The sequence below is a fragment of the Danio rerio genome, chromosome 4 (assembly GCF_052040795.2).
Source record: "Danio rerio strain M-AB ecotype USA chromosome 4, GRCz13ab, whole genome shotgun sequence".
Taxonomy (NCBI): domain Eukaryota; kingdom Metazoa; phylum Chordata; class Actinopteri; order Cypriniformes; family Danionidae; genus Danio; species Danio rerio.
The window spans coordinates 42089926-42114264 of record NC_141024.2 but is presented as its reverse complement, the minus strand read 5'-3'; the positions used below and the strand labels follow the sequence as shown (position 1 = coordinate 42114264).

General features: G+C 40.2%; 5 protein-coding genes and 1 long non-coding RNA gene across 8 annotated transcripts in view; 2 read left to right on the top strand and 4 right to left on the bottom strand.

Annotated features, from left to right (window-relative positions):
* The window catches only part of LOC137491378 (protein NLRC3-like), a 36840-nt gene extending 21942 nt beyond the window's left edge, over positions 1 to 14898 (top strand). For 2 of the 3 annotated variants that reach the window (XM_088650143.1, XM_088650144.1), the window contains 8 exons: positions 187 to 2076; positions 3291 to 3464; positions 4229 to 4402; positions 4932 to 5105; positions 5403 to 5576; positions 9752 to 9925; positions 13115 to 13161; positions 13376 to 14898. In XM_088650143.1, coding sequence (XP_088506269.1) covers positions 187 to 2076; positions 3291 to 3464; positions 4229 to 4402; positions 4932 to 5105; positions 5403 to 5576; positions 9752 to 9925; positions 13115 to 13161; positions 13376 to 13899 — 3331 coding nt within the window. In that variant the 3' untranslated portion in view covers positions 13900 to 14898. Of the gene's footprint in view, positions 1 to 173; positions 2077 to 3290; positions 3465 to 4228; positions 4403 to 4931; positions 5106 to 5402; positions 5577 to 9751; positions 9926 to 13114; positions 13162 to 13375 lie in introns of those variants that run through there. The other variant, XM_088650145.1, reaches the window with a different exon arrangement.
* Positions 1 to 24339, bottom strand: part of LOC148680790 (uncharacterized) — a 796717-nt gene that overhangs the window by 309172 nt on the left and 463206 nt on the right. The gene's annotated exons all lie outside the window — the stretch shown is intronic.
* Positions 1 to 24339, top strand: part of LOC148680812 (uncharacterized) — a 451921-nt gene that overhangs the window by 110774 nt on the left and 316808 nt on the right. The gene's annotated exons all lie outside the window — the stretch shown is intronic.
* The window catches only part of LOC148680839 (uncharacterized), a 785675-nt gene that overhangs the window by 686571 nt on the left and 74765 nt on the right, over positions 1 to 24339 (bottom strand). The window lies entirely within an intron of this gene.
* Positions 20050 to 21308, bottom strand: LOC148680845 (uncharacterized). The gene is made up of 2 exons (XM_088650819.1): positions 20431 to 21308; positions 20050 to 20270 (listed from the first exon to the last, which is right to left on the bottom strand). The coding sequence occupies exons 1-2, from the start codon at positions 20638 to 20640 to the stop codon at positions 20076 to 20078; spliced, it is 405 nt and encodes a 134-aa protein (XP_088506945.1). The 5' UTR covers positions 20641 to 21308; the 3' UTR covers positions 20050 to 20075.
* Positions 21400 to 22529, bottom strand: LOC148680844 (uncharacterized). Its single transcript, XM_088649881.1, has 2 exons — positions 21955 to 22529; positions 21400 to 21793 (listed from the first exon to the last, which is right to left on the bottom strand). Exons 1-2 carry the CDS (start codon positions 22254 to 22256, stop codon positions 21400 to 21402), a joined length of 696 nt encoding a protein of 231 aa, XP_088506007.1. The 5' UTR covers positions 22257 to 22529.

Genomic DNA, 24339 nt, shown 5'->3' with positions numbered 1-24339 from the left:
ACTGTATTTGTGTATTAATCAGGACATTTTTATTATACTTAATATGTTTAAAAGAGTCTCTTTAATAAATTGTGATCTGTAATGTTGGCTTTCTTGGATGTCCCCCCTTTTTACATCCTTTTTGAGGCATGAGGCATGACCATGGGGTTTACTCATTGGTTCTTTGTGTTGCTGTTGTCCCTGCAGTGTGGATGGAGATGATCAGACTGGAGACCTGCAGCAGGATTCACTCCAACCAGAACATGATGAACTTCAGAGAGTCAAAGAGCAGCACAAAACCAGCATGAAGAACAAGTATGAGAGATTATTTGAGGGAATCAACCATGGAGAGACTCAAACCCTCCTGAACAGGATCTACACACAGCTCTACATCATAGAAGGAGAGAGTGAAGGAGTGAATGAAGAACATGAGGTTTTACAGATGGAGAAAAGAGCCAGAACAAAACCCTCACAACACACTCCAGTCTACTGCAATGACATCTTTAAAGCCTCAGCTGGAGCAGGACATGAGGAGAAGATCAAGAAGGAGAAAGCCCAGATCAAGACTGTTCTCACTAAAGGCATCGCTGGAATCGGGAAAACCGTCTCTGTGCAGAAGTTCATTCTAGACTGGGCCGAGGGAAAAGACCATCAGGATGTAGATTTCATGTTTGTGCTTCCATTTCGAGAGCTGAACTTGATCAGAGATCATCAGTACAGTCTTCACAGACTTCTGCTGGACTTTCATCCTGAACTTGAAGATCTGGAGCCCAAGATTTATGAGCAGTGTAGAGTTGTGTTCATCTTTGATGGTCTGGATGAAAGCAGAATCACACTCAACTTTTCAGATGAGGAGAAAGTTTGTGCTGTGACTGAATCTTCATCAGTGGCTGTGTTGATGCGGAGCCTCCTGAAAGGAGATCTGCTTCCTTCTGCTCTCATCTGGATCACCTCCAGACCAGCAGCAGCCCATCAGATCCCCTCCAGATACATCAAGCGTCTGACAGAAATTCAGGGATTCACTGAGCCTCAGAAGGAGGAATATTTCAGGAAGAGAATCAGCGACGAGCATCAAGCCAGCAGAATCATCTCCCACATCAGAAGAGCAAGAAGCCTCCAGATCATGTGCCACATACCCGTCTTCTGCTGGATCTCCTCCACTGTGCTTCAGAAGCTCCTGGAAGAAGATGTGAGTGCAGAAATCCCTCAAACTCTGACTGAGATGTACATCCACTTCCTGCTGATTCAGATCAACATGAGGAAGCAGAAGTATGAAGAGAGAGATCCAGAGAAACTCCTGCAGTCCAACAGAGGAGTGATCCTCAAACTTGCTGACGTGGCTTTCAGACAGCTGATGAAGGGCAATGTGATGTTCTATGAGGAGGACCTGACTGACAGCGGCATAGACGTCACTGACGCCTCGATGTATTCTGGGATCTGCACTGAGATCTTCAAGGAGGAATCTGCGATTCATCAGAGGAAAGTCTACAGCTTCATCCATCTCAGCTTTCAGGAGTTTCTGGCTGCTTTCTTTGTGTTTTACTGCCATTTAACAAAGAACAGAGAACCGCTGAGGGTGATTTTAGGATATTTATATGATCAATATCTACAGTCCAGCTCTGAGAAGTCGCTGTATGTTCTGCTCAGTTCAGCAGTAGATAAAGCTGTCAGGAGTAGTAATGGTCATCTGGATCTGTTCCTGCGGTTCCTGCTGGGCGTCTCACTGGAGTCCAATCAGAGACTCTTCCAGGATCTGCTGAGACACACAGAAGAGAGCTCAGAGAACATCAGGAGAATCACACAGTACATTAAAGACAAGATCAAGACAGATGATGATCTCTCAGCTGAAAGATCCATGAATCTGTTCCTCTGTCTGCTGGAGGTGAAAGATCAGACTCTGGCCAGAGAGATTCAGGAGTTTGTGAAATCAGACAAACACTCAGAGGAGAAACTCTCTCCTGCTCACTGCTCAACAATCTCCTACATGATTGAGATGTCAGAGGAGCCGCTGGATGAGTTAGACTCTAATAAATTCAACACATCAGCTGAGGGAAGACGGAGACTGACAGCAGCTGTGAGAAACTGCAGAAGAGCTCTGTGAGTATTCATTGATTGATCACAGAAGACACACATCAGTCTGCACTGAAGACTCAGATCAGTTTAGTGAATCACTGCCCTGCTTTAACAGAAAATCTTTAGCTGGCCATATCGTCCCCCTGTGAGATGGCTGATACACCATATTACTGCATGGAGACGGGGCGGCAGTGTTCTGTTTCCTTATTTGCTCATTTATTTAATCATTTCTAAACGTATTTAACAAACTTTTCTTGACTTTTTACTCACACAAACAACATTTGTACTTATTTAATAATCTACTTCATTTGCTTTACAGTTTATCCTGGAAAATAACTCAAATCCCTGTAAATCCCTGTGCTCCTCCAGCTGAATAGGACATTTGTTGATGTGTATTTGCTTAAATCTAACACAGTGTTGCTCTTGAATAATTGTGTTTGTTTTCTGATCAGAGAAATAGTGTAATTTTAGACACAGTATTGCCGTCTCGCCGCAGACATGCCTCTAATATTACATTTACTGTAGGCCTAAACACTAAACTTTACACTGAGCTCAGTAAAATGCTCTCTGATTAGTTATTAATAATCTGTTCAATAATTCATTACAGTCACATGAATGGGGAAATACAGGTTTAGTTTAGTTAAATGTAGATTCAATCAATAAATAAATTAATTAAAAGAAGATATGTTTTATTGTAAATAAATAGGCTTGTTTTGAGGCATGAGGGTGGTATGAGGGCCCTATGTCCACAGGTGGGGGTTGCAGCCTAACACCATGGTACAACACCATGAGGTAGCCTGACTGCCATTAGGTACTGAGATGAGATCCTCTGACCCTTGTGAGACCATATGCCGGTGTGGTTGACCCTGGGTTCCTTGTAATGCAAGACAATGCTGGACCTCATGTGTCTGGAGTGTGTCAGCAATTCCTGCAGTTCACTACAGTTTTGAGTCTGACTCCAAATCCAGTCCTCCATGGGTTAATACATTTGATTTCCAGTGATCATGTCTGTGATTTTGTTGTCAGCACATTCAACTGTGTAAAGAACAAAGTATTTAATAAGAATATTTCATTCATTCAGATCTAGGATGTGTTATTTTAGTGTTCCCATTATTGTTTGAGCAGTATATATATATAGTTTATTTCCAGTGTTGCTTTTATCACTGTAGACTGGACTCATGAACTCAACACTGCTCATTTCTTACTGCTGATTTTGTTGCTCTTTGTCCTCTACACAGACTACAGCGCTGTAATCTCACTGTTCAGTGCTGTGAGAGTTTGTCTTTAGCTCTACAATCCTCAAACTGTGTGCTGAGAGAGCTGGACCTGAGTAACAATGACCTGCAGGATTCAGGAGTGAAGCTTCTCTCTGATGGACTGAAGAGTCTAAACTGTAAACTGATGACACTGAGGTAAAATAAAAACATTTCCATCAAATAAATGCTGCCACAAATGACTTTTCCATTGTGAAATGCTGTAAAGTCTGATGAGGTAATGAGCATATGCTGTGATGTATTTAATTTCTGTTTATTTATTGTGAATATTTCACATTTAATGTGAAGTCAAATATGAGAAACCCTGTTTATATCAGATATAATATTGCTCTTTAGTGTAATTTCTGCTGAAATGATCATTGATTGGTGTTCTTTGGTGTTTTTGGGGCGTCTCTAAATGAGCTGTGTTTCTGCAGATGTTCAGCCCATCACTGAGTCTCTTTATTTACTGATGTTAATGCGTGTAAAGTTATATTCAGTCAGTTTTATATTAATTTCAGGAATATTATTGAGTAATATGAAGATGTTGATGTGATTTATTTGCAATACAGTTTGTAAAGTCATATTTTCTGTCTGTTAATATTATATGAGAGTCTTGCTTTATTTAACAAATATGAGGATCTGAATGGATTTGAAATATCAGAAATATAAGAACAGAAATAGCAATAAATAAATCTGTCTGGCCGACTCATTTTGGTCCAGAGATCTTCTCTTTAAAAAGTTTGTGTAATAATGAAATACAAATGTTTGATCTTCCTCCATGTGATCATCAAAGCAACTTTGAATAGTCAAAGGAGTCTTTTCCTTTTCCCTATGAGGAGAAATCACTCATTATAGACACTTCAATAATTACATCACACTCACACACAATAATACAGTGTCTTTTACTGTCCTCTACACAGACTACAGTGCTGTAATCTCACTGTTCAGTGTTGTGAGAGTTTGTCTTCAGTTCTGCAATCCTCAAACTGTGTGCTGAGAGAGCTGGACCTGAGTAACAATAACCTGCAGGATTCAGGAGTGAAGAAGCTCTCTGATGGACTGAAGAGTCCAAACTGTACACTGGAGACACTAAGGTAAATGATTCTCCACTCAACAACATTAAAAGTGTTTTGATTGAGATGGAAATGTCCAGATATATTTAAGAGCATTAGTGGAAAAACTGCAAAATGCTGCTTCTCAAATAAAAGTAGCTCTTTTTCTTAAAGAGTTCAGGAAATCAGTGTATTTTAATGATTATTTTATTTAATTACCTCTAAATCTTTATTTATATTTTTAATGATCATATTTATAGTTTATCTGTGAATTGGTTTATTAGAGCAGGTTTGACAGGCTCTGATCATTTGCATTTTGCAGGTTCATAAATATATAAAGTCTCGTGGTCCTCTTATCTGAACTCAAATTTAGCAGTTTTCTTACATTTCAAAATAATCAAGAATATATTAGATGACATTTAATATTCAGTTTTATAAAATAACAATAGTCAATAATTCTAATTGACACAAATTCCAATAGTTTTGTCATATTATTAACCTTATAGTTTGTTTTTACATCAGATGAATGACTGAAATCACTGTTAATGTAATCTGTGTTCTTCTTTCTCAGATTAGTCACATGTAAACTCACTGTTCAGTGCTGTAAGAGTTTTTCTTCAGCTCTACAATCCTCAAACTGTGTGCTGAGAGAGCTGGACCTGAGTAACAATGACCTGCAGGATTCAGGAGTGAAGCTTCTCTCTGATGGACTGAAGAGCCAACACTGTAAACTGGACACACTGAGGTAAATAATTCTTCACTCAACAGATACAGTTTCATATTGGGTTACCTGATGTGGATCCCCATTCAGTGGATTGACAGAAGAAGAAACAAAACATTTACAGGGTTGTGATTTTAATCATAGCTTTACTAATGAATGTTTGTAAAAATATATTCAAAAGCTTAACTGTAAACTGCAAAATGTCCAGACCTGAGATGTTTCTTTCTGTAGATTGTTAGATGTATGGATTATAATTATGTATTGCATTAAACAACTTACTAAAAATTACACAGTAATTTTGATTATTATTATTTTTTTTAGACTGGCCATGTGTAATCTCACTGTTGAGTGCTGTGAGAGTTTGTCTTCAGCTCTACAATCCTCAAACTGTGTGCTGAGAGAGCTGGACCTGAGTAACAATGACCTGCAGGATTCAGGAGTGAAGCTTCTCTCTGATGGACTGAAGAGTCAACACTGTAAACTGGAGACACTGAGGTAAATGATTCTCCACTCAACAGATACAGTTTCATATTGGGTTACCTGATGTGGAGCCCCATTCAGTGAATTGACAGAAGAAAAAACAAAACATTGTTGTGATTTTAATCATAGCTTTAATAATGTATGTTTATCTATAAATATATTTAAAAGCTTTACTTAGTCTATTATGAAATGTTGCACTTTCAGAGCTTCTCTTTTTCCAGTATTCCCAAATGTGACTTAAAGTTAAAGGAATCAGTTTATTTTAAGGATCTTTTAATGAATTACCTCTGAGTTATTTATTCATATTTTATATTTTTATATTTATATTTGTTGTGTCCTGGTGAAGTTTAGACATGCTCTGCTGTTTGTTCAGTTTGCAGTTTCTTCTAAACATATAAAAGTCTCACGACACTCTTAATATTATCTAAACCAGTGGTCCACAACCTTTTTTTAACTGCGGACCGGTCAACGTGAATCCACTGTGTACTCATATGGAACTTAATTAGCACATTGCTCCAACATTACAATGCTATTATAACATTAGGAAGTAATAACTCTATTAACACATTGCTCCAACAATATAACATATTATAACATCAGTAACGCTAAATCAATGGGAGCCCTGAGCTTGTTTCTTTGCAACGAGATGTTCCATAGAAGGAAGATTGCTGGAAAGAGCGCGTGCACGTCTAGAACGTGCTGACGTGAGACGTCTGCTTTAGCCAATCAGAACAGTCAGACGCATTCACGTCCGCGCGGTTTATGAGAATAAAAGCCTTTGAATATTTTTCCAGACACATTTAGCTGCTAGAAATTAGTCACATAACGTTTATATGTTCACTTTAATGCCAACCGCATAAATAATTATCGATAAGATGCTTATAATAAGCCGTTGTTTGTTTACCTTCAAGCTTTGCATGTGCCTGTGAAACAGCCCGTGGGCGCCAACACACACACATACAGTATCATGTACATCTCAACATGCGAAAGTGTTTCTCAAACTCCTTTAACAGCGAAGACTGGTGATCGTGCACCAGCTTGGTGAGTGAGGGCGCAGGCTCAGTCTCACACAAAATCCGTGCTAATGTTTGAAACACGTCCGATATGCCTCTGTTCACGCGCCGTCCCCACAAATCCAGTTTAAATGCAGCTTCTTTATCTGCCAACTTAAAGATAATTAATTCTTGTTCAGCCCGGTACTGATTGATCCACGCACCAGCACCCGCCTGGGGGTTGGGGACCACTGATCTAAACCTCTACAATAATATGAAGACACACTATAAGCATGTATTCAGCAGTTTACTGTAAGAGACCTGGTGAACTGATGTATTTACTACACATGCATCTGAAAATAACCCTGATTACTCATTCACATGAAGCAATATATTGACTGAAGATCTTCTGTCAGAAAGGCTGTGTGTGAAGGAGAGTCAGCGCTCATGATTATTTATCAGCTGTTTCTCAGCTGACAGAATAAAAGTCACCTAATGCTCCATCAGTGTGAATGTGAGTGTCAGGCTGGTGAAAGAGACATTAAGAGAGCGGGTTTGTGTTTGTTTTAGTTTATTTACATCATCGTCCACAATATAATATACAAATGAAGATCAGGTCATGTTCTGTTGCTCTTTATACAGTTAAGTTTGATCTACAAGCTGAATTTTGTGACTGTCAGGGCTGTAGTACTCGAGTCCAGACTCAAAACGTTTCTTTCTATAGTCTAGGACTCGCTAATATTCAGACATGAACTTGGTCCAGCAATAGCCATTGGTTGAGTGTGTTTGTCTGGAAAACAGGTAACATCACTGTTAAATCCACTGTGAGTCTAGAATGGGCACTGACGCTCTCGTGTGATACGCTTCCCTGTTGAAAAATCCAGTTTGAACCAGCCTAGGCTGGTTGGCTGTTTTTAGCTGTTTGACCAGGCTGGTTTTAGAGGGGTTTTGGCCATTTCCAGGCTGGTTTCCAGCCATTTCCAGCTTGGTTTAAGCTGGACATAGCTGGTTTTGGCTGGGCTCCCAGCCTGGCTAGGCTGGTTAAGCTAGTTTTTGCTGGATTAAGCAGGTCATTTTCCTGCCTGACCAGCTAAGACCAGGCTGGAAATAGCTGGAAACCAGCCTGGAAACGGCCAAAGCCCCTCTAAAACCAAGCTGGATTTTTCAGTAGGGTTGTCTGTCCAAATGAGTGCCCTGGTCACTCAGACACATGTGGGACACCGCTCTATTCTTAAGACTCCTGGCGGCTAAAGCTAAACTAATAGAGCTGATGTTTAGCTGAGAGCTAGCTAACGTTAACTGCTAGCATGTTAAACATAAGAGTTAGCATTTGCACTGGTTAGAAAGCAGTGAAAGTGATATAATATAATGTATGTCTGATATCTGCACATTTAGGGAGCATCTTTAAAGTCTGGACACCTGATTAGGGCTGGGCGATATGGATTTGAGTAGATCAGGTTAGATTAGATTAGATAATCCACATTATTGGGGAAAGATAATCTAGTGAAGTGATCAAGTAAATGTCGGCCCAGTCTGTAAGTGTAAATGGACTAGTAATAACACGACACTTCCCTTTAGATTGTAGATGAATGCATATGCTAAAGCTTTATTTCATGTGTCAGTCGCTTCATCTCACCCACAGGAACAGGCTGACAGACATCTAGAATGACTTTAACACACAAATAAAGCAAACAAAGCTCCAGACATGTGAAGGAGAGATCGGGCCTTTTGCTCATGAGTATAATCTGAGGTTTAGACCCCCTCACACGCTTTGGAGAGGAATGTGTGAGTGAAAGAGAAAGCGGATGGCCAATCATGAGCTGTGGCCTCAACACATTACACACATATTAGTCTGAGCACTGGCTAGACAGTATCTATAGGCTGTATCATATTTGCTTGTCCACAGTTTTAGTAGTTAATAAATGCGTCTTGATGATGCTGTGATATAGGGCTGGACGAGAGTGTGAAGCTGCATTGAGTTTGTGCTGGCCATCCTCCAAGATAAGCAGCTCAGCATCTGTCTGTTGCTCTGTCCCGCCTGGGTGTTTTGGTCATTCAGAGGAGATCACCAGCGCTTCTTTCTTCTCCAGTTATTCCTCTTCAGAGATCAGGTGTGAGTGTGTGTGCGTGCGTGCGTGTGTGTGTGTGCGTGTCTCATGACAGATGTGAGGGGAGAGATGAGATTATCAGATATGAAGATATATTTAAAGGCGATTATTAATAAATATTGTCTGACATCACCTAGCTCTACACCTGATTACACATTTCAGATCTCTGTAACATTTGAGTTCATGTCTTACAGTCATACAACCAGCTGTAATTCTGCATCTAGGTGTCGATCATCTACAAATCACACTTTTATCTATTAAATATATTAAAATCAACTATAAAATCACTTTAAGATGATGCATTATTGATGTGCAAAAACTATTGCAAAATTAACAGCTCAAAAGAGTGTAAAGAGGACGATCACTCATTGTCATTGATGATTTTAGCACACATCAACACTGTATAAGGTGTGTATTATCTTTGACTCTAGATGAACACTGCTTAGCTGGGTTTACAGGTTTGCTATTCTCTTCATTCTCTGCTGAGGTGTGAATGTGAAAGTGAAATGTCAGATGTAACTTCACTTTAACTTTATTAATGTCCACAGATGTTTGTGATCTGTTTAAAATGATCTGTTGGTTTATTATCCTGCATTTATTCAGTGGATTCTTCAATAAGTAATGCGTTTAAGAATGGGAACGTTTAATACCCTAATATGACCCTACAGTGTTACTTTACTCATCATTATTGATCATTACAAATAATCCTGAATCAGTATTGTAGAATGTCCCTCACATGACAAAAACAATCCAACTATGTGGAGGATCATTGAATAGCAGCACTTAATACATGACTTTAAGATGATTAAGTGTGTCTTCTTCCTCCTCACAGCAGACTTTACAGCTTGATGTGGTGTATTATGAACAATGTCTTTGCTCTGTACACTTCTACAGATGATGTCGAGTGTGTGTGTGTGTGTGTGTGTGTGTGTTTGCTGATGCGAGGGCTCGATTAATAAGGAGAGCTAATCAGGATGTGTGTGTTCATCACTGCTGTTGACATGAGCAGAAACAGCAGTCAGCATCTTCACAACACAAAGAGATGTGTGATTGTCCAACTGTGTGATGTGGACTATTGCTGTGTTTGTAGATTGTCTGGCTGTATGGTGACAGAGGAAGGCTGTGGTTTTCTGTCTTCAGCTCTGACTTCAAACCCCTCACACCTGAGAGAGCTGGATCTGAGCTACAATCATCCAGGAGATTCAGGAGTCAAGCTGCTCTCTGAACAACTGGAGGATCCAAACTACACACTGGACAAACTCAAGTATGTGGAGCAGCACTGGCCTTGTGCTTTTACACTGAATGGCTTTAAAAAGACACTAGAAAGCTCTTTTCTGATCAGCTTTAGTTTTCTGTGAGGGTTATGGGGTGAGGACAGACAGAAGATACAGCTTGTAGAGTATTACAGTCATGTCTATTGTAGGGATAGTATACAGTTTAACCCAAAGAATGACCAGTCTGGTAGATGAAGAAGAGCCGGAGTCAGAGATTTAAATAAATAAATGAAGTCTACTGAAGATAGTTTGCAGTTACATCAACAGAAGCCAGCTTCAAAACTCGCAATGAGTTCCTAGGCCGCTCTGCTCACAATCACCAATCAATAACAATTATACTCTCACATAACGTCATTAACTGTGTCATACATATAGGTGTTCTAACCTGATTGGTTAAAACACAGTTAGACTAGGAAAATTTCCACGTGAGGTTCGTGCGCACAATTCTGAACATTATCTTAAGCATAAACGTCAGACATCCCTTACACTGATTAGAGCTGACTCCAGACCTGTAAAATGGATTAACAATCAAATAAAACACACACACTTAAAGTATAATTTGTTTCTTATTCAATAGGGTTGGGCATCTAAGCTATAATGCCGATCCGATACGCATCTCGATACAAAGAATACGATCCGATATATTAGCGATACATTTGTGACATATTGCGATGCAACACGATACGATTCACACCCATATCACGATACGATGCGATAATTCAGCACTAACTTATTAGACAAAGTTTATGAGATGATGTGAAAGAGGATGCTGTGCCATTGAATGAGTTTGATTATTTATTAACCAAGCAAAACCAAGACTTTTTTTACAAACTGGCTTTTCTCTCAGAGCCAGTGTCAGTTTACAGTAGAGGGCCATTTCAGAACATATAGCACATACTATTTAAGTATTTTCAAGATAAACAGAATGTATAAGTGCAATATATATATATATATATATATATATATATATATATATATATATATATATATATTATAAATGTATATATTTGCACTCTTTCAACATAAAGGTTTACCATTGCACAACAAGAATTGTGATTTAACTTTTCAACTATGAAAACAAGTTTTACAAAGATATTTTGCCACTGATTATTCAAAACTTAAGGTTGTGAACTAGCAGTGTTATGCTGCTTTGAAACATCACTATCACTGTAAACAACAGGCTAATAAAAATATAACAAACCAGCAATCTTCTTGCTGTGAGGTGGTCAAACTACCCACTGTGCCACCGTGACACCCATTATTTTTATCATTATTATTATTAATATTATTATTATTATTATAATTAAATAAAAATTAACAGGAGGAGGTGTTTAAAACCTTCGTTCTCCGTGACACTAGGCTGAATATCTTTGCAGATGAACAATGCAATAGCATTCGTTATAGGCGTAGAGCGCACAAAACTGTTGCGCACGGAAAAAAAAACTTTCAAAGCTTTTCTCACCACTTTTGGAGCTGGTTGAAGCAATGCGAAAGCCGGGGATGCAGGAACACTGGAAGATGCTTTCACAACAACACCGTGGCGCCGCTTCAAGTGAGATTTCAGATTAGTCATACTGCCCGCGTATTTTACAGATGTGCGGCACATTTTGCAAATTGCATCTGTCCTGTCAAGTCGTCCATCCTTAAATCCATAATGTTGCTTGCCATACTTTAGATTTAAAACTCAGTGAGGAATAAAATGTTTGTTTTGCTTCTCGCGCTTTCTGAGGGCGCTCCACTAGCTTCATCCGCACACCTGATACACTAAGTTGTAGTGTAAGTGTACACATCCGCAAATCCGTTGCTAAGGCTTACTTTATGTAGGTCGATTAAATTATGCGCCAAAAACAGGTCGACAACACTTGTTAATAAATAAAAAATACATTCTATATTAAAAATATAAGCTGTATCTCAGAAAAATCGATGCATCTCGCAAAAACCGATGCATCTCGATTTGCTTCCAAAATTTCATTCATCCTCTGCTGCTCAACCGATGCACTCGCATCGTGCACGCGCATGACCGCGTATCGATACATATCGATGAATCTTCCCATCCCTATTATTCAAGGCTGAGTGTACTCTCTGCCATCTTTATCAAAACTGGTTAAAATTGTTATAATCTACATTCAGGCAGTTATATTCTTACTGTACAAAGTCTATCTTGAATAAAAGTAGAATCACTTTAAAAGAATTAACCATAAAAATAGCAAAATCACTTTAGACAGTATTAACTCCTAGAAATAACAATAGGAACAGTTGTTTCCAGTCCTCAGCCCTCAGTTCCACTCAAGGTCTCCATGACCTCTGACCTAGTTTGGTGGCTTCTTAAAATAGTTATAAAAAGACAAGCAAATGCACTGAACATTCTTATATTAAGCAATGTGTTAACTTATTCATTAATTAAAATCAATTCACAGTTAAATACTGAGAAACAGGATGATGAAAAGGATAAACGGTGGTCCATGATGAGACCGATTGGAAAGCAGAAATCCATATCCTTCACTATGAAGAGCAAATCATTGAGTGTGAAATGAATCTCCTCTGTAAATGTTGGAGTGTATTGGCTCAGTTACAGTGACATTAAGCGGGACACACTGTACAGTTTCAGCATTTGAGCTGAGCAGAGAAACTTCTTCCTCCATTCCTGCTGAAGAATCCTACAATATTAGGTCAGGAATAGGGTTGGGGATTGAAGATGGATTCAGATTCTGGAATCAGACACTTGGATTAATGTTCAGACTCTTGTTCTAAAATCAACATCTGGATTCCTCTTCTCTGTGCACACATGTGTATTTTTCACTTGCTAATCTGTCAGGAACTTGGGCGCTGGCGAGCATCTTTAATAATCTGAACATAGTTTAGAGATGGACTGCAACATGTGCTCAAAGGCTGCATGTGCTGAAGAACGATGGCAAAGCTAAGTGTGATCACTGTAATAAATGAATGTTGCAGCAGGGTGTCTCCATCAACATGAGCAGTATCTGCGCTCGCTTCACCAACAGCAGAGGAGAAGAACGCACTGTGTTACATTCATTGTGCATCCCGGCTCAACCAACAAGTGTTGTGTGTTTTAGCTCAAGAGTTAGGAGCGTGTAGCTGAGCAGCTCAGTGCTAGCTTTAGCTTATTAGCTGAGGGGGAAACTAAACAGCTCATTCTCTCCATCTGTGTGTGTTTACAGTCTGGATCATGGAGGACACACGAGGATTACAGCAGGACCACGCAAATGTAGGACTACACACACACACACACTCTCACAGACACACGCACACATACACACTCACACTCTCTCACACGCACACACACACACACTCACCCAAATACACATACATACACACACACACACACACACACACACACACACACACTCTATCTCTCTTTCTCATACACACACACACACACACACAGCTGTGGTTATAAATGTGTGTGTTCTTGTGTTCAGATGTCTGTTTCCTCACTCTGGATCCAAACACAGCACACACTTGGCTCATTTTGTCTGAGGAGAACAGAGAGGTGAAGACTGTGTTAGAGAATCAGCCGTATCCTGATCATCCAGACAGATTTGATGATCATCGTCAGGTGTTGTGCAGAGAGAGTGTGTGTGGATGCTGTTACTGGGAGATTGACTGGAGTGGAGATGATGTGTGGATATCAGTGTCATATAAGAGCATCTGGAGGAAGGGAGGAGGTGTTGAGTGTGTGTTTGGACGTAATGCTCAGTCCTGGAGTTTGCGCTGCTATTCCTCCAGTTTCACATTCTGGCACAATAACAGAGGCACTGATCTCTCAGTGAAGGCGCTCAGCAGGAGAATAGGAGTGTTTGTGGATCACAGTGCAGGAACTCTGATCTTTTACAACATCTATAGAGACACGATGAGCCTCATCCACTCAGTCCAGACCACATTCACTGAGCCGCTCTGCCCTGGGTTTGGGGTTTATTCTGGATCATCAGTGAAACTGAGCTGAAGACTGACGAGAGATTTACCCAGAATCCTGTGCAGGATCAGGCAGCAGCAGTGAAATGATCTGGAGTCTCTTCTGTGGGTGTATGTGTTTGTGTGTGTTTGAGAAAGAATGTCTTTGTGTGTATGTGTGTGTGTGTGTGTGTGCGTGTGTGTGTGTGCGACAGAGTGTGTCCACATGCGTGTGTGTGTGTGAGAGTCTGTGTTTGTTTCGTCTGTGTGTGCGCGCGTGCATGAGTGTGTGTGTCTGTCAGTGTGTGTGTGCATGTGTTACTGCAATTTGTGTGTGTGTATTGCTGTGTGTGGATGTGTGTGTGTGTGTTTTTGTGTGTATGTGTGTGTGCTTTGATTTGTGTATAGAGTTCTTTCAGAAAATGAGTGTAAACAATTAGGGAAAACTGTGAGTGGCGACTCATTGAGAGATTTGTTTATTTATTTTTATATGCAAGCAAAACATAATTTAGTTAACTAGGCAGGTTAGGGTAATTAGGCAAGTGATTGTATAACGATGGTTTGTTCTGTAGACGATTGGAAAAAACATAGCTTAAAGGGGCTAATAATATGGACCTCGAAATGTTTTTTTTTTTTTAAACTGCTTTTATTCTTGACGAAATAAAACAAATAAGACTTTCTCCAGAAGAAAATATATTATCAGACATACTGTGAACATTTCCTGAATCTGTTCAACATCATTTGGGAAATATTTAAAGAAGAAAACAAAAATCAAAGCAGGGCAAATAATTCTGACTTTAACTGTATATCAAATGCTCATTTATTGACTTTATTTCCTGTTTAATTAGCTATATTAGTGTGTTTATTCATTCATCTGTTGATTTTTCACTCTGTTTATTGATGTATTGAGATGTTATAAGAGATGTTCCTATATTGTATCATGACTGTGTGTACATTTATATCAACCTGAGTCACATTATGTTACTGTAAATAACCTGTTTTCTGTCTCCTGTTACTGTTGTTGATTAATAAATAATCAAATAAGACAAAAGATTGTGTTCATGGGTTTATTGTGGACCTGTTTCATTCAGAGCCTTTACTGTGTTCAGCTGAATTACCTATTTAGATGCTCATTTTGAACTCACAGACTTTTATTATGTAGTCGTCATTGATCCCACAGAAAAGTTTCTTAACAAATAAAGTAAAACTAAAATAATTCACAGATTTGATCTTGCCATGCAGTTTTTGCAGAAATTCAGCAGTCACACTGATAAATCCAGGTTTCCCGCGGGTCCTTAAGTGAAGTTTTTAAACTAATTTCGAGAGGAGCACGTGATATAATTGACTGCAGCTGGCCGCCTATCTACACTCATTAGTTAGCCAATCAGATCTATCCCAACTTACTATAAATAGCCTAGCTAGATATTACTCCCTTACCTTCGTTTTCCGAAGAACAAGGACAAACCCTGCTCCTTAACAAACCACCGAAACCCTCTACAACAAACAACAACAACAACAACGACAACAACAGCTACAACAACAGCAGCAACAACAGCTACAATAACAGCTACAACAACAGCAGCTTCAACAACAGCTACAAGAACAACAACAACAGCTACTACAACAAAAGCTACAACAAAACAGCGACAACAACAGAAAGAATTCACAACCTAAACAGAACAATCCAACATCACAACCATCAACAAGCAACATGGAAGGAATCAACACACCAGCTCTCCCGGAAACACCAGCCCAAACACAGCAACAAACCCAAATAAACACCGAGGCTCCCATCAGAGGCCGAAGACCCATCCGCTCCACAGTCACAAGAACCCATCGCCCCACGAAATCTCCATCTCCAAACCGCAACTTACCGTCTCCCGCTTCCTCCTACGCCTCTGCAAGATCTTCATCCATCACATCCAACAAAATGACTGTTTTTGAACTCTGCCAGTCACTCACAAACGCCGGAATTTCCATCCCCACCCGCTGCAATAAATCCGAACTTCTGAAACTGTACGAAGCCATCCCGTCACTAACTCCGCCTCCTCAAGACAGTAGACCAACTCGCTCCCGCCACACCCCCTATCCACAACCCTCCGCTACTCAGCACTCAAGAAACCCCCCTGGACCACCAAGAAAGCAACCAAGAAAACTAATAAAAAGCAACCTCAAGCTACAGGACAGACCGCACCTTCTACCAACCAACATACAGTGAATCCACCGGACAATTATGCCACTCCAGGATTTCCCACCCCCCTCCCTTGGCCTCCAGCCCAAAAATCCAGCGAAATCTCCCTCATTCTTCAACTCAACTTATTCCCACTCAATCCCTTCCTACAAGCTCCAACGCTCTCCCTCTGCCTGCTAATTTTTCCTCTACTAATCCCCCCTTTTTTCCCTCTACATCCCTCCAAGCACCCACTTCCATTACTAACCCTCCCCAACAAAATGCCTTCTGTACTAACACATCTTCCGCACAAGCCCCCTTCACCCTAGCCACAGCCACACCCTTTCCCATTCCGCATAACGCTCCAGTCCTGGAACCACCTCAGATCTCCAACGCAGTCAGGAACCTCATCCTATCAGGTGCAGACATAGACCTCTCTACACTCCTTTCACCTATTGCACCTCCCTCGGCAGATCGACAGGTAGATTGCGGCGAATTCACCATTACACTTAAATCACCAGTCAGCTCTCAACCTCGCACACTCACAATAGCCGAATTCCACGTAGTTTTCTCACGTTATACAGATACCATCTGCTCAGTCTTTCCCCATAGGAGGCGCGAGCTGAAAGACTATATGGCCATCATTTCGGAGCTCGCACTCTCCTATGGGGGAACACATTTCTATACATATCACAAATTATTTTCAGCAAAATGCGCTATTCGCGTTGCTCAATGGAATCAGTGTTCTTATTGGGGGGCTTTGGACACTGATCTCCATAACAGAGTTTTTCTAGGATGCCGCAATCTTTCCTGCGTGGTCTGCCGCTCAAACCTTCACCCAACCACTTCCTGTCCCTTCATAATCCCCTCCGCCGAGAAAGAACTACAAACCCCAAGATCCACTAGTTACGTACCCCGCCCATCTACCTCTGCTATCCCTGCTCTTCTCCCCCCTCCCTCCTCTCAAAACCCTCCATCATCTCTAGCTTGCAATAACTTTAACGCAGCCAGATGTTTCCGCCACCCTTGCAAATACCTACACATTTGCAGTTACTGCTGTGGCGCTCATGCTCGAGTAGTCTGCCAAGTGTGGAAAGCAAATAAAAAACATAGATCTTATTTGTCGACTCCTGTCAATATTTCTAATCTTTACCATGAATTATGCATGCACCCTGATCCTAACTTTTCTGAATTTCTCATTTCAGGTCTGTCTAATGGATTCCACACCGGTGTTTCGACCCTTCCTTTCTACAACCTCGCATGTCCTAACCTTCAATCTGCTAACGCTGAACCAGAAGTGGTGGAGCAATTAATAAAGAGATCGATAATAAATTTATGATCGGTCCCTTTCTCGATCGAATCATTTCTCTATCTGAGTATGCCAGGTGAGTATACAACACATACGGCTGGAACAGGTGAGCAGGTGAGTACATTAAATGAGTATGCTACACTTCAGCTGGAGCATGTGAGTATATCAGGTGATTATGCTACACTTCAGCTGGAGCAGGTGAGTATATCAGGTGAGTATGCCACACTTCAGCTGGAGCAGGTGAGTATGCTACACTTCAGCTGGAGCAGGTGAGCAGGTGAATATGTTAAAGGTGAGTAAGCCAGTGAGTATATCAGGTTGATAGGTAAGGCAGAGGTGAGCAGGTAATGATTAGCCCAGAGGACGTGCAGGGAAGCCTCTAATAACTACAAAGCACACGAACTTACTTGAAGAATCCTTTACAGGAACAAGAAGGGGTCTAAGACTGATTTAGTTGACCAGACGATGACACTGAGTGTCCGTGTGGAGCGTGACCTTGGTGTGTCCGTAACAATAAAGAGTAAGTGCAGTCACAGCATTTTATACATGTACAAAATTGCACTTTTTTCTCCAACTCAATGCAATAAACAGTATGAAGTATAGAACGCCTTCAAGGGATATTATAGGTGAACAAACTGTATGATTGGTTTCCTTAACCAGCTACGTATAGTATTCAAGATATGGACTGAATAACTGAAAGCATATTGCTTAACACACCTGGTATCATGTGAGGCAGAAATTTGTGAATTTGTAGTAAGGCACATCAACCCCATTGATGCTGGTGCTGCAAGCCACTCTGTACATGCTCATCTCCGGAGGATCCTGCATGCACTCCAGGTGCCGTTGCTGGGCCTCCCACATACTATATATTGCTTCTGTTAGGTAATAATAATGTATGTATGAGTCAACATGTCACATTATAAATATATATTTAAAAAATCTTATATACAGTTATAAACAGTATTATATACAGTATTTATGCTAATAGTGTTGTACTTTATAGACCAATATACAGATGATGACTTTTTTGTGTACTTCATATACTTTGTGCTGTTTTCATTACTGTAAGTACTGATAAAATTTTTACAGGCTTATGTACCTGTTGACTTGAAGAGACTGACTCCACTCTCGTCCAGCCCAGCAGGACCCTTGAGCTCATCGATGGCGATCTGCACAAGTCGAAAGGTCTCCTGAGCTCCAAGAGTGACTCTCCGAACATGGTGCTTTAGCCGTTCACTTGAAACATACAGTCGCACCATATCTTCATCTGTCACTCTGTTAAAAGCTGTCGGATCCTTGGCTCTGACAGCCTTGATGAGCAGCTCCAAGTCTGCGCGGTTGTAGGCCATCACCGCTCCTGCAAGGGCAGACTTGAACACTGCATACTTGGAGTGGCTGTCTGTGCGGATGGTAGCATCAAAGCGATGGATCCAATGGAAAATGTCCAAACGGACAACCATACCACCATCCACCCATGTCTTGAACAATGACTCCAAAGCTGTCGGGCCCTGTGCACGACAACAGCCACGGTCAACGTACAGGATCTTAGGGACAGGCTGATTGGCCAGCTGGAATCTGTCCATAACTCCCTGACACATGGGCTTTAGGCACTCAGTGGACTCCTCGCATGTAAGAATAAATGAGACTATTTGTGAGTACTCATTGCCAATGCTGGTGAACCACTCCGCTGTGCCTTTACCCTCCCCAGACAGCTTCTTGACCACCTGCAAGACATGAGAAACTCAGTTAGCCTGGATATTATTATCTGTAAATTAATCTCTGTATACTGCTAATTATATACCTTTATTTAAAAATCTGCATATGTTTAAAATAGACTGATTATGAATGTTTGAATATGTTATTCTGTCCTGTAGTTCTAAATCTGAATGATTTTACCACCAAAAATCTTAGGGACTGGCAGCCTTAAAATCAATCTGCTGTGTCTTTAATATTACATAACCACCCCCGGGGTCGCAAAAAAAGGTAAGGCTGATAGCTTTTTATTTGCATGTTGTTGTTTTCATGTAACTGTTTTTTTCTTCTGTAGGTTATGGATAAAACATGGTAAATCTAGTAGTTTAATAAAAATTAATTTGATTTTGGAAGAACATAAGCGACCCCCCCTCTCCACCATTGTCTTATGATCCCCCGGGGTGTCCCGACCCCTACTTTAAGAACCACTGGCCTAAATGAACAGTGACAAAATCTGTCATTCTACTCTATATGTTTTTGTTAACCACTCAAGTGTCATGCAGGTGTTGGAACAACATAATTGTAAGTTAATGAAAAAAATATATACATTTTTAACAATGTTCTATATTGCTGTATTTACCTTTTTAGTGGAGTCCATTTTCAGCACTGTGCCAAAAGTGGACAGAATCTGACTTCTGTAGTCCTGCACATTTTCGGCCTCAGCGAGAAGGAAGGCGTGGCGAAGCAGGTGAGCAGAGGGCATCTCTCTTTGAGGAGGTGGAGCCTCAAACTGGTGTCTAAAGGCTGACACAATCGCTCCGGGTTTTACCAGGGTCATCAGGAGGGTTGTGTACAGGTCCTTTCTGTGGAGATAATCCTCCACGTGGTTTTCCTGAACCTGCCGCCACACTTTTATCATTGTGTTCCCTTCGGTGCGATCCCGCAGAAGCCGGATCACACTCTTGTCTACACCACGCCTATAAAGTGTGATAATCAGTGTGTGATAAAACAGATGCTATTGTGGTAAATGTTAAATATATGCCACCTGTCAGTTTACTTACCTGTGTGTTAAAATCGCAGGGAACATGGCTTGGTGAGCCTCACTGAGCTGACAAAGGATTTCAGGATGCCATGCCAACCAACGACCCACCTTGGCACCAGCACCTTTCCTGCCTTCCTTTGTGCATGGCCCACAGCACAGGACCTCAGTCAGCATCGTGTACCAGTTGGCTACATCACAGATGTAACGAACCTGTAACATGATAAACCATTGTGTAATTTGAACTGTGTATGAATTTACATTTGTTGAAAATTGTCATTTAAAAAAGTACAATATGTTGCACTAATTGCAACTAAATATGATGCAGTGCACTAATTGCTGTAAAAATCATACAAAATGTAAACAGACAAACCTTAGTGTGGTATCCTGACTTGTAGAGGTGCACCTTGTTTCCACTACCCACACAGTCTTTACCACGGGGACACTTCAGTGAATATCTCCACACCCCAACTGGTCTCCAGACAAAGATGCGGCCCCGAAAGAACAGGTTTGGAGATGGCACAGTCCCGCTGACGTAGCCTGGAGGTTCAGGGGGGTAAAACCACATTCTGTCCGACTTCATTACCCACCTTCTCTTCAGCACACCTGTACTGTCCTGGTAGACCTGAATGTTGGTGAAGAGCCCTCTTTCTGTGTCATCCTTCACCCACGAGAGGTCAGCTGGTGAAATGCCATTAGGGTTTTCCCACAAGCGCACCCAACCCTCAAGTTCAACCTGCAATACATGTGAACAAAGATTATCTTACTGCTTTAATAACAATTCAATTTTCATGTGTGCACTTAACATGAATATTTACTTACAGAAGAGTCACTCATGGGTGAGGATATTGGCTCCTTGTGTTTGGTGGTGGAGGATGTGGAGGCAGACATGGAAGCAGTGGCTGATGTGAAAGCAGATGTTGAAGCCGTAGCTGTGTTGGCAGCCATGGCAAAGGTGAAAACAGTAGCAGTGGTGGCAGCCGTGTAAAAAGTGGAAGCCGTGGCAGTGGTGGCAGCCGTGTAAGAGGTAGAAGCCGTAGCAGAGGTGGCAGCAGTGTAAGAGGTGGAAGCAGTAGCAGAGGTGAAAGCCATGGAGGTGGTGGCAGCCATAGCAGAGGTTAAAGCCATATCGGTGGTGGAAGCTGTGGCAGCCTTGGCAGAGGTAGAAGCAGATGTTGATGTTGATGTGGTTCTTGATGATGGCACTTTTGACCTTGACCATGAAGGAACATCAGCTGTAGATTTTAAATTCTGTGTAAAAAAAAAAAAAAAAAAACATTAAAATGTCAATTTAATCCAAAATGTTGTACGTACAAATAAAAATAAGAAGTGACATAACATTTTATGTTTTGTATTCCATAAGACTTACCTGGTCCTTTTTGTCATATATGTATTTTCTAAACCGCTTCATCTGCACACTGCTGATGTGTGTAACAGGAGTGTGCAGCCAGCGGGTGACAGAGTTATGTGCCCTGAGAATTAGGTCTTTCTGATTGCTGCTAAAATCTTCAGGCCTGTCCATCAAGGCAGCACGCTGGCTGTACAGCTCCCACATCTCCTGAAATGTGTAGTTTTCAAACCCTTTCTGCCCGTAGATGCCACGGTGGACGTTAGCTTCCAGGGTTACTGACAGCTGAGGGAAGCTCTCTGCATATTCTGCCAAGCAGTCCTTTATCCAGCCATTGTGGATCTTTTTGGGTTGCTTGGCCAGTTCCTCCCTGTGCTTATCGATCACACTGCAAACACATTTGAACAATTGCACAGCAAATAAATAGCAAAATAAACTAGACTGAAAACATCTGTATAAATATAGACATTATATATAATATTAAGTTAACCATATTATCTAATTTTAGTAGTTCTTAAATTTATAAAATACAAAATGGCATGTGCTTACAACTTCATGTAGCCCACATCATTTTCTGCCAGCCAGTGGAATGGGGCGTTGGCATACTGGCCAAAAGGTAGCACCAGCTTTCCCAAACACTGCTGCCGTGATGGAGCCAAAGTTCCTTCAGCTCGAAGGAGCCTTTCTGCATGATTAAATGCAGCATGTTCGTTCAGGAGCTGTGCCGGTGGGAGAGCAAAGCTAAGCTTTCTCTCCCTGTACAAACGGGCCTCCTTTGACGCCTGTAAAATGGCTTGCTGACGGTCCAGAGGAGCAGATGGATTTACAATCCGAAGTGTCGGCAATGCCATCTCGGAGGTCTCGGAGGTCTCTGGAAAAAAAACACATATATTAGATGGGTTTTAAGCCTTATGAATGATATCATGCAGTCATAAATATATTTAGAAATTTATGGTAACACATTATTAACATTATTAAACATAAATGCATGCTTTAAACAATATAATGCTTGACTTGAATGATATAATGTTGTAATCTCAAGCTAAAAGGCATCAAAGTGAACATGAATGGTTGATTACATCAAAACATGAATGGTTAATTAATGTAAGCACATGTCTTAATGTTTACATAAATATTTAATGGAATAAATGACTACAAGGTGGTATCGTTTTTTTAATGCTGTCTGTCATGTTTATAAATGTTTTCAGAGATATAAATGTGCCCATTTATGTGCTGATCGTTGCAGTTAGGATGATTTCACATTATTGCAACATAATAATAATATAATAAAATGATATAATGCTGTAATTACTAGCTACATGCTATAAAGATTTATTAACATAGACGGAGCTCACATGTTAATGTTTACATAGGTATTTAATACTAAAAATCACAGGGCTGAATAAGCTTTTAAAAAATGCTGCCTATCATGTTTATAAACATTTTTAGAGGTTCAAAGGTGTTTATGTATGTGCTCTCATTAAAGATATGACTATTTCCCATTATAAAAACATTAATAACATTAAACATTTGAATAGAACGTTATAATCACCAGCTAAAGGCCATGAATAGTATATTTAGGTATACTTGTCTTAACTTTTACATGAATATTTACTGTTATATTTGATTTACATAAATGCATACATCGATATCAGCTTTTGTTAAATGTTTTGTCATGTTTACAGCATCACTGACGATGAAACAAGCGTTTTCATATATTCGTTGTGTTTATAAATATTGTGTTGAACGTAAATTTTACTTTTAGACAGCATACAAAACCATATTGTGTCCGAGACATTGTTGTTTTGTCATTTATGTTTGTTTTTGTCAATCGGGGACATGATGAACGTTACGGTGGAACAGGATAAACTACGTCGCACCGAATGTCCAAATACACGTTAAAACACCGGTTTACTGTACATACTGTAACTTGTCACGATCCGAAAATTAATCTTTATCAATCAACAACAATGCTGCGTCGCAATAGAACAACAATTGCAAGTTTTTTAAGCTTGATAAACACTATTAGACTGTTTAAAACAGCAAAATTAATCTTTATGTCTGCTTAGTCAATGATTTGAGTAGTAAAATCAACAGATGTGGACTCACCTTCAAAGCAACGTCGTTGTATGCTGGTTGCAGGTTGTTTGAGCTGAAGAAATCCAGTGTTTATGCATTTACATTTGTTTAAAACAGAAAAAGCAACAAACTAAAGTTTGAATCCTTTGATTGCGGCGAGAAGAGCGAAAGGATGACGCCCCCTTGCAGCGATTGGACGGCTGGATTCACAATCCGCTGTTTTCATTGGTCGCAGACAGTAGACAATATCTACGGTCACCGTACACATTGCACGACTGTAGAAAGAACCTCTGCGAATGGGCGATCGACCTGTACGGTGTGCAAATTTCATTTTAGAAGTGTAGGCAATTACAGCACCTGATTGGTTGATTGAGTTTCAGCAAACCATGAATGAACTGCTTTTGCGAGTGAACAACCCCTTGGTGATGTCATCAAAACAAATAGTAGTAACTGTCAGGACACGTTGCATATGCTGTGGTGCTTTTGAAATTAAAGCAAACAACCCTAACTGTGCATAAAAGTGAACCATGAAATGATCATTTAATAAGTTTGTTATTAAAATTTAAGTTGCTTTTTAAATTAAATTACTTTTAATGGTTCACTCAAAATCCCCATAAACCTCAACAAATGGAATATATAAATTAATATATGTAATATCAGTTCTATAAATAAAATATTCATATGTAATAGTAGTAATTAAAGGTCAAACTTTTTTAAAAATGCATAATGTTTAGTAGAATTATTCTTAAATATGTTTGTATAACAAAAAATGGAAATATTTAGCATCTGTTCTATTATATTATACAGATATACCATCATATTTCTAATAGCAGTAATACAATTACATAAAATGAA

Bases quoted from the DNA above. Each gene is read 5' to 3' on its own strand.
- LOC148680845 (XM_088650819.1), bottom strand. From the start codon at position 20,640: ATGAAGTCGGACAGAATGTGGTTTTACCCCCCTGAACCTCCAGGCTAC. The intron at 20,271-20,430 runs GTTTGTCTGTTT...ATCATGTTACAG, and splicing joins AGTCAGGATACCACACTAAG to GTTCGTTACATCTGTGATGT.
- LOC148680844 (XM_088649881.1), bottom strand. From the start codon at position 22,256: ATGGCATTGCCGACACTTCGGATTGTAAATCCATCTGCTCCTCTGGAC. The intron at 21,794-21,954 runs GTAAGCACATGC...ATGTGTTTGCAG, and splicing joins GATGTGGGCTACATGAAGTT to TGTGATCGATAAGCACAGGG.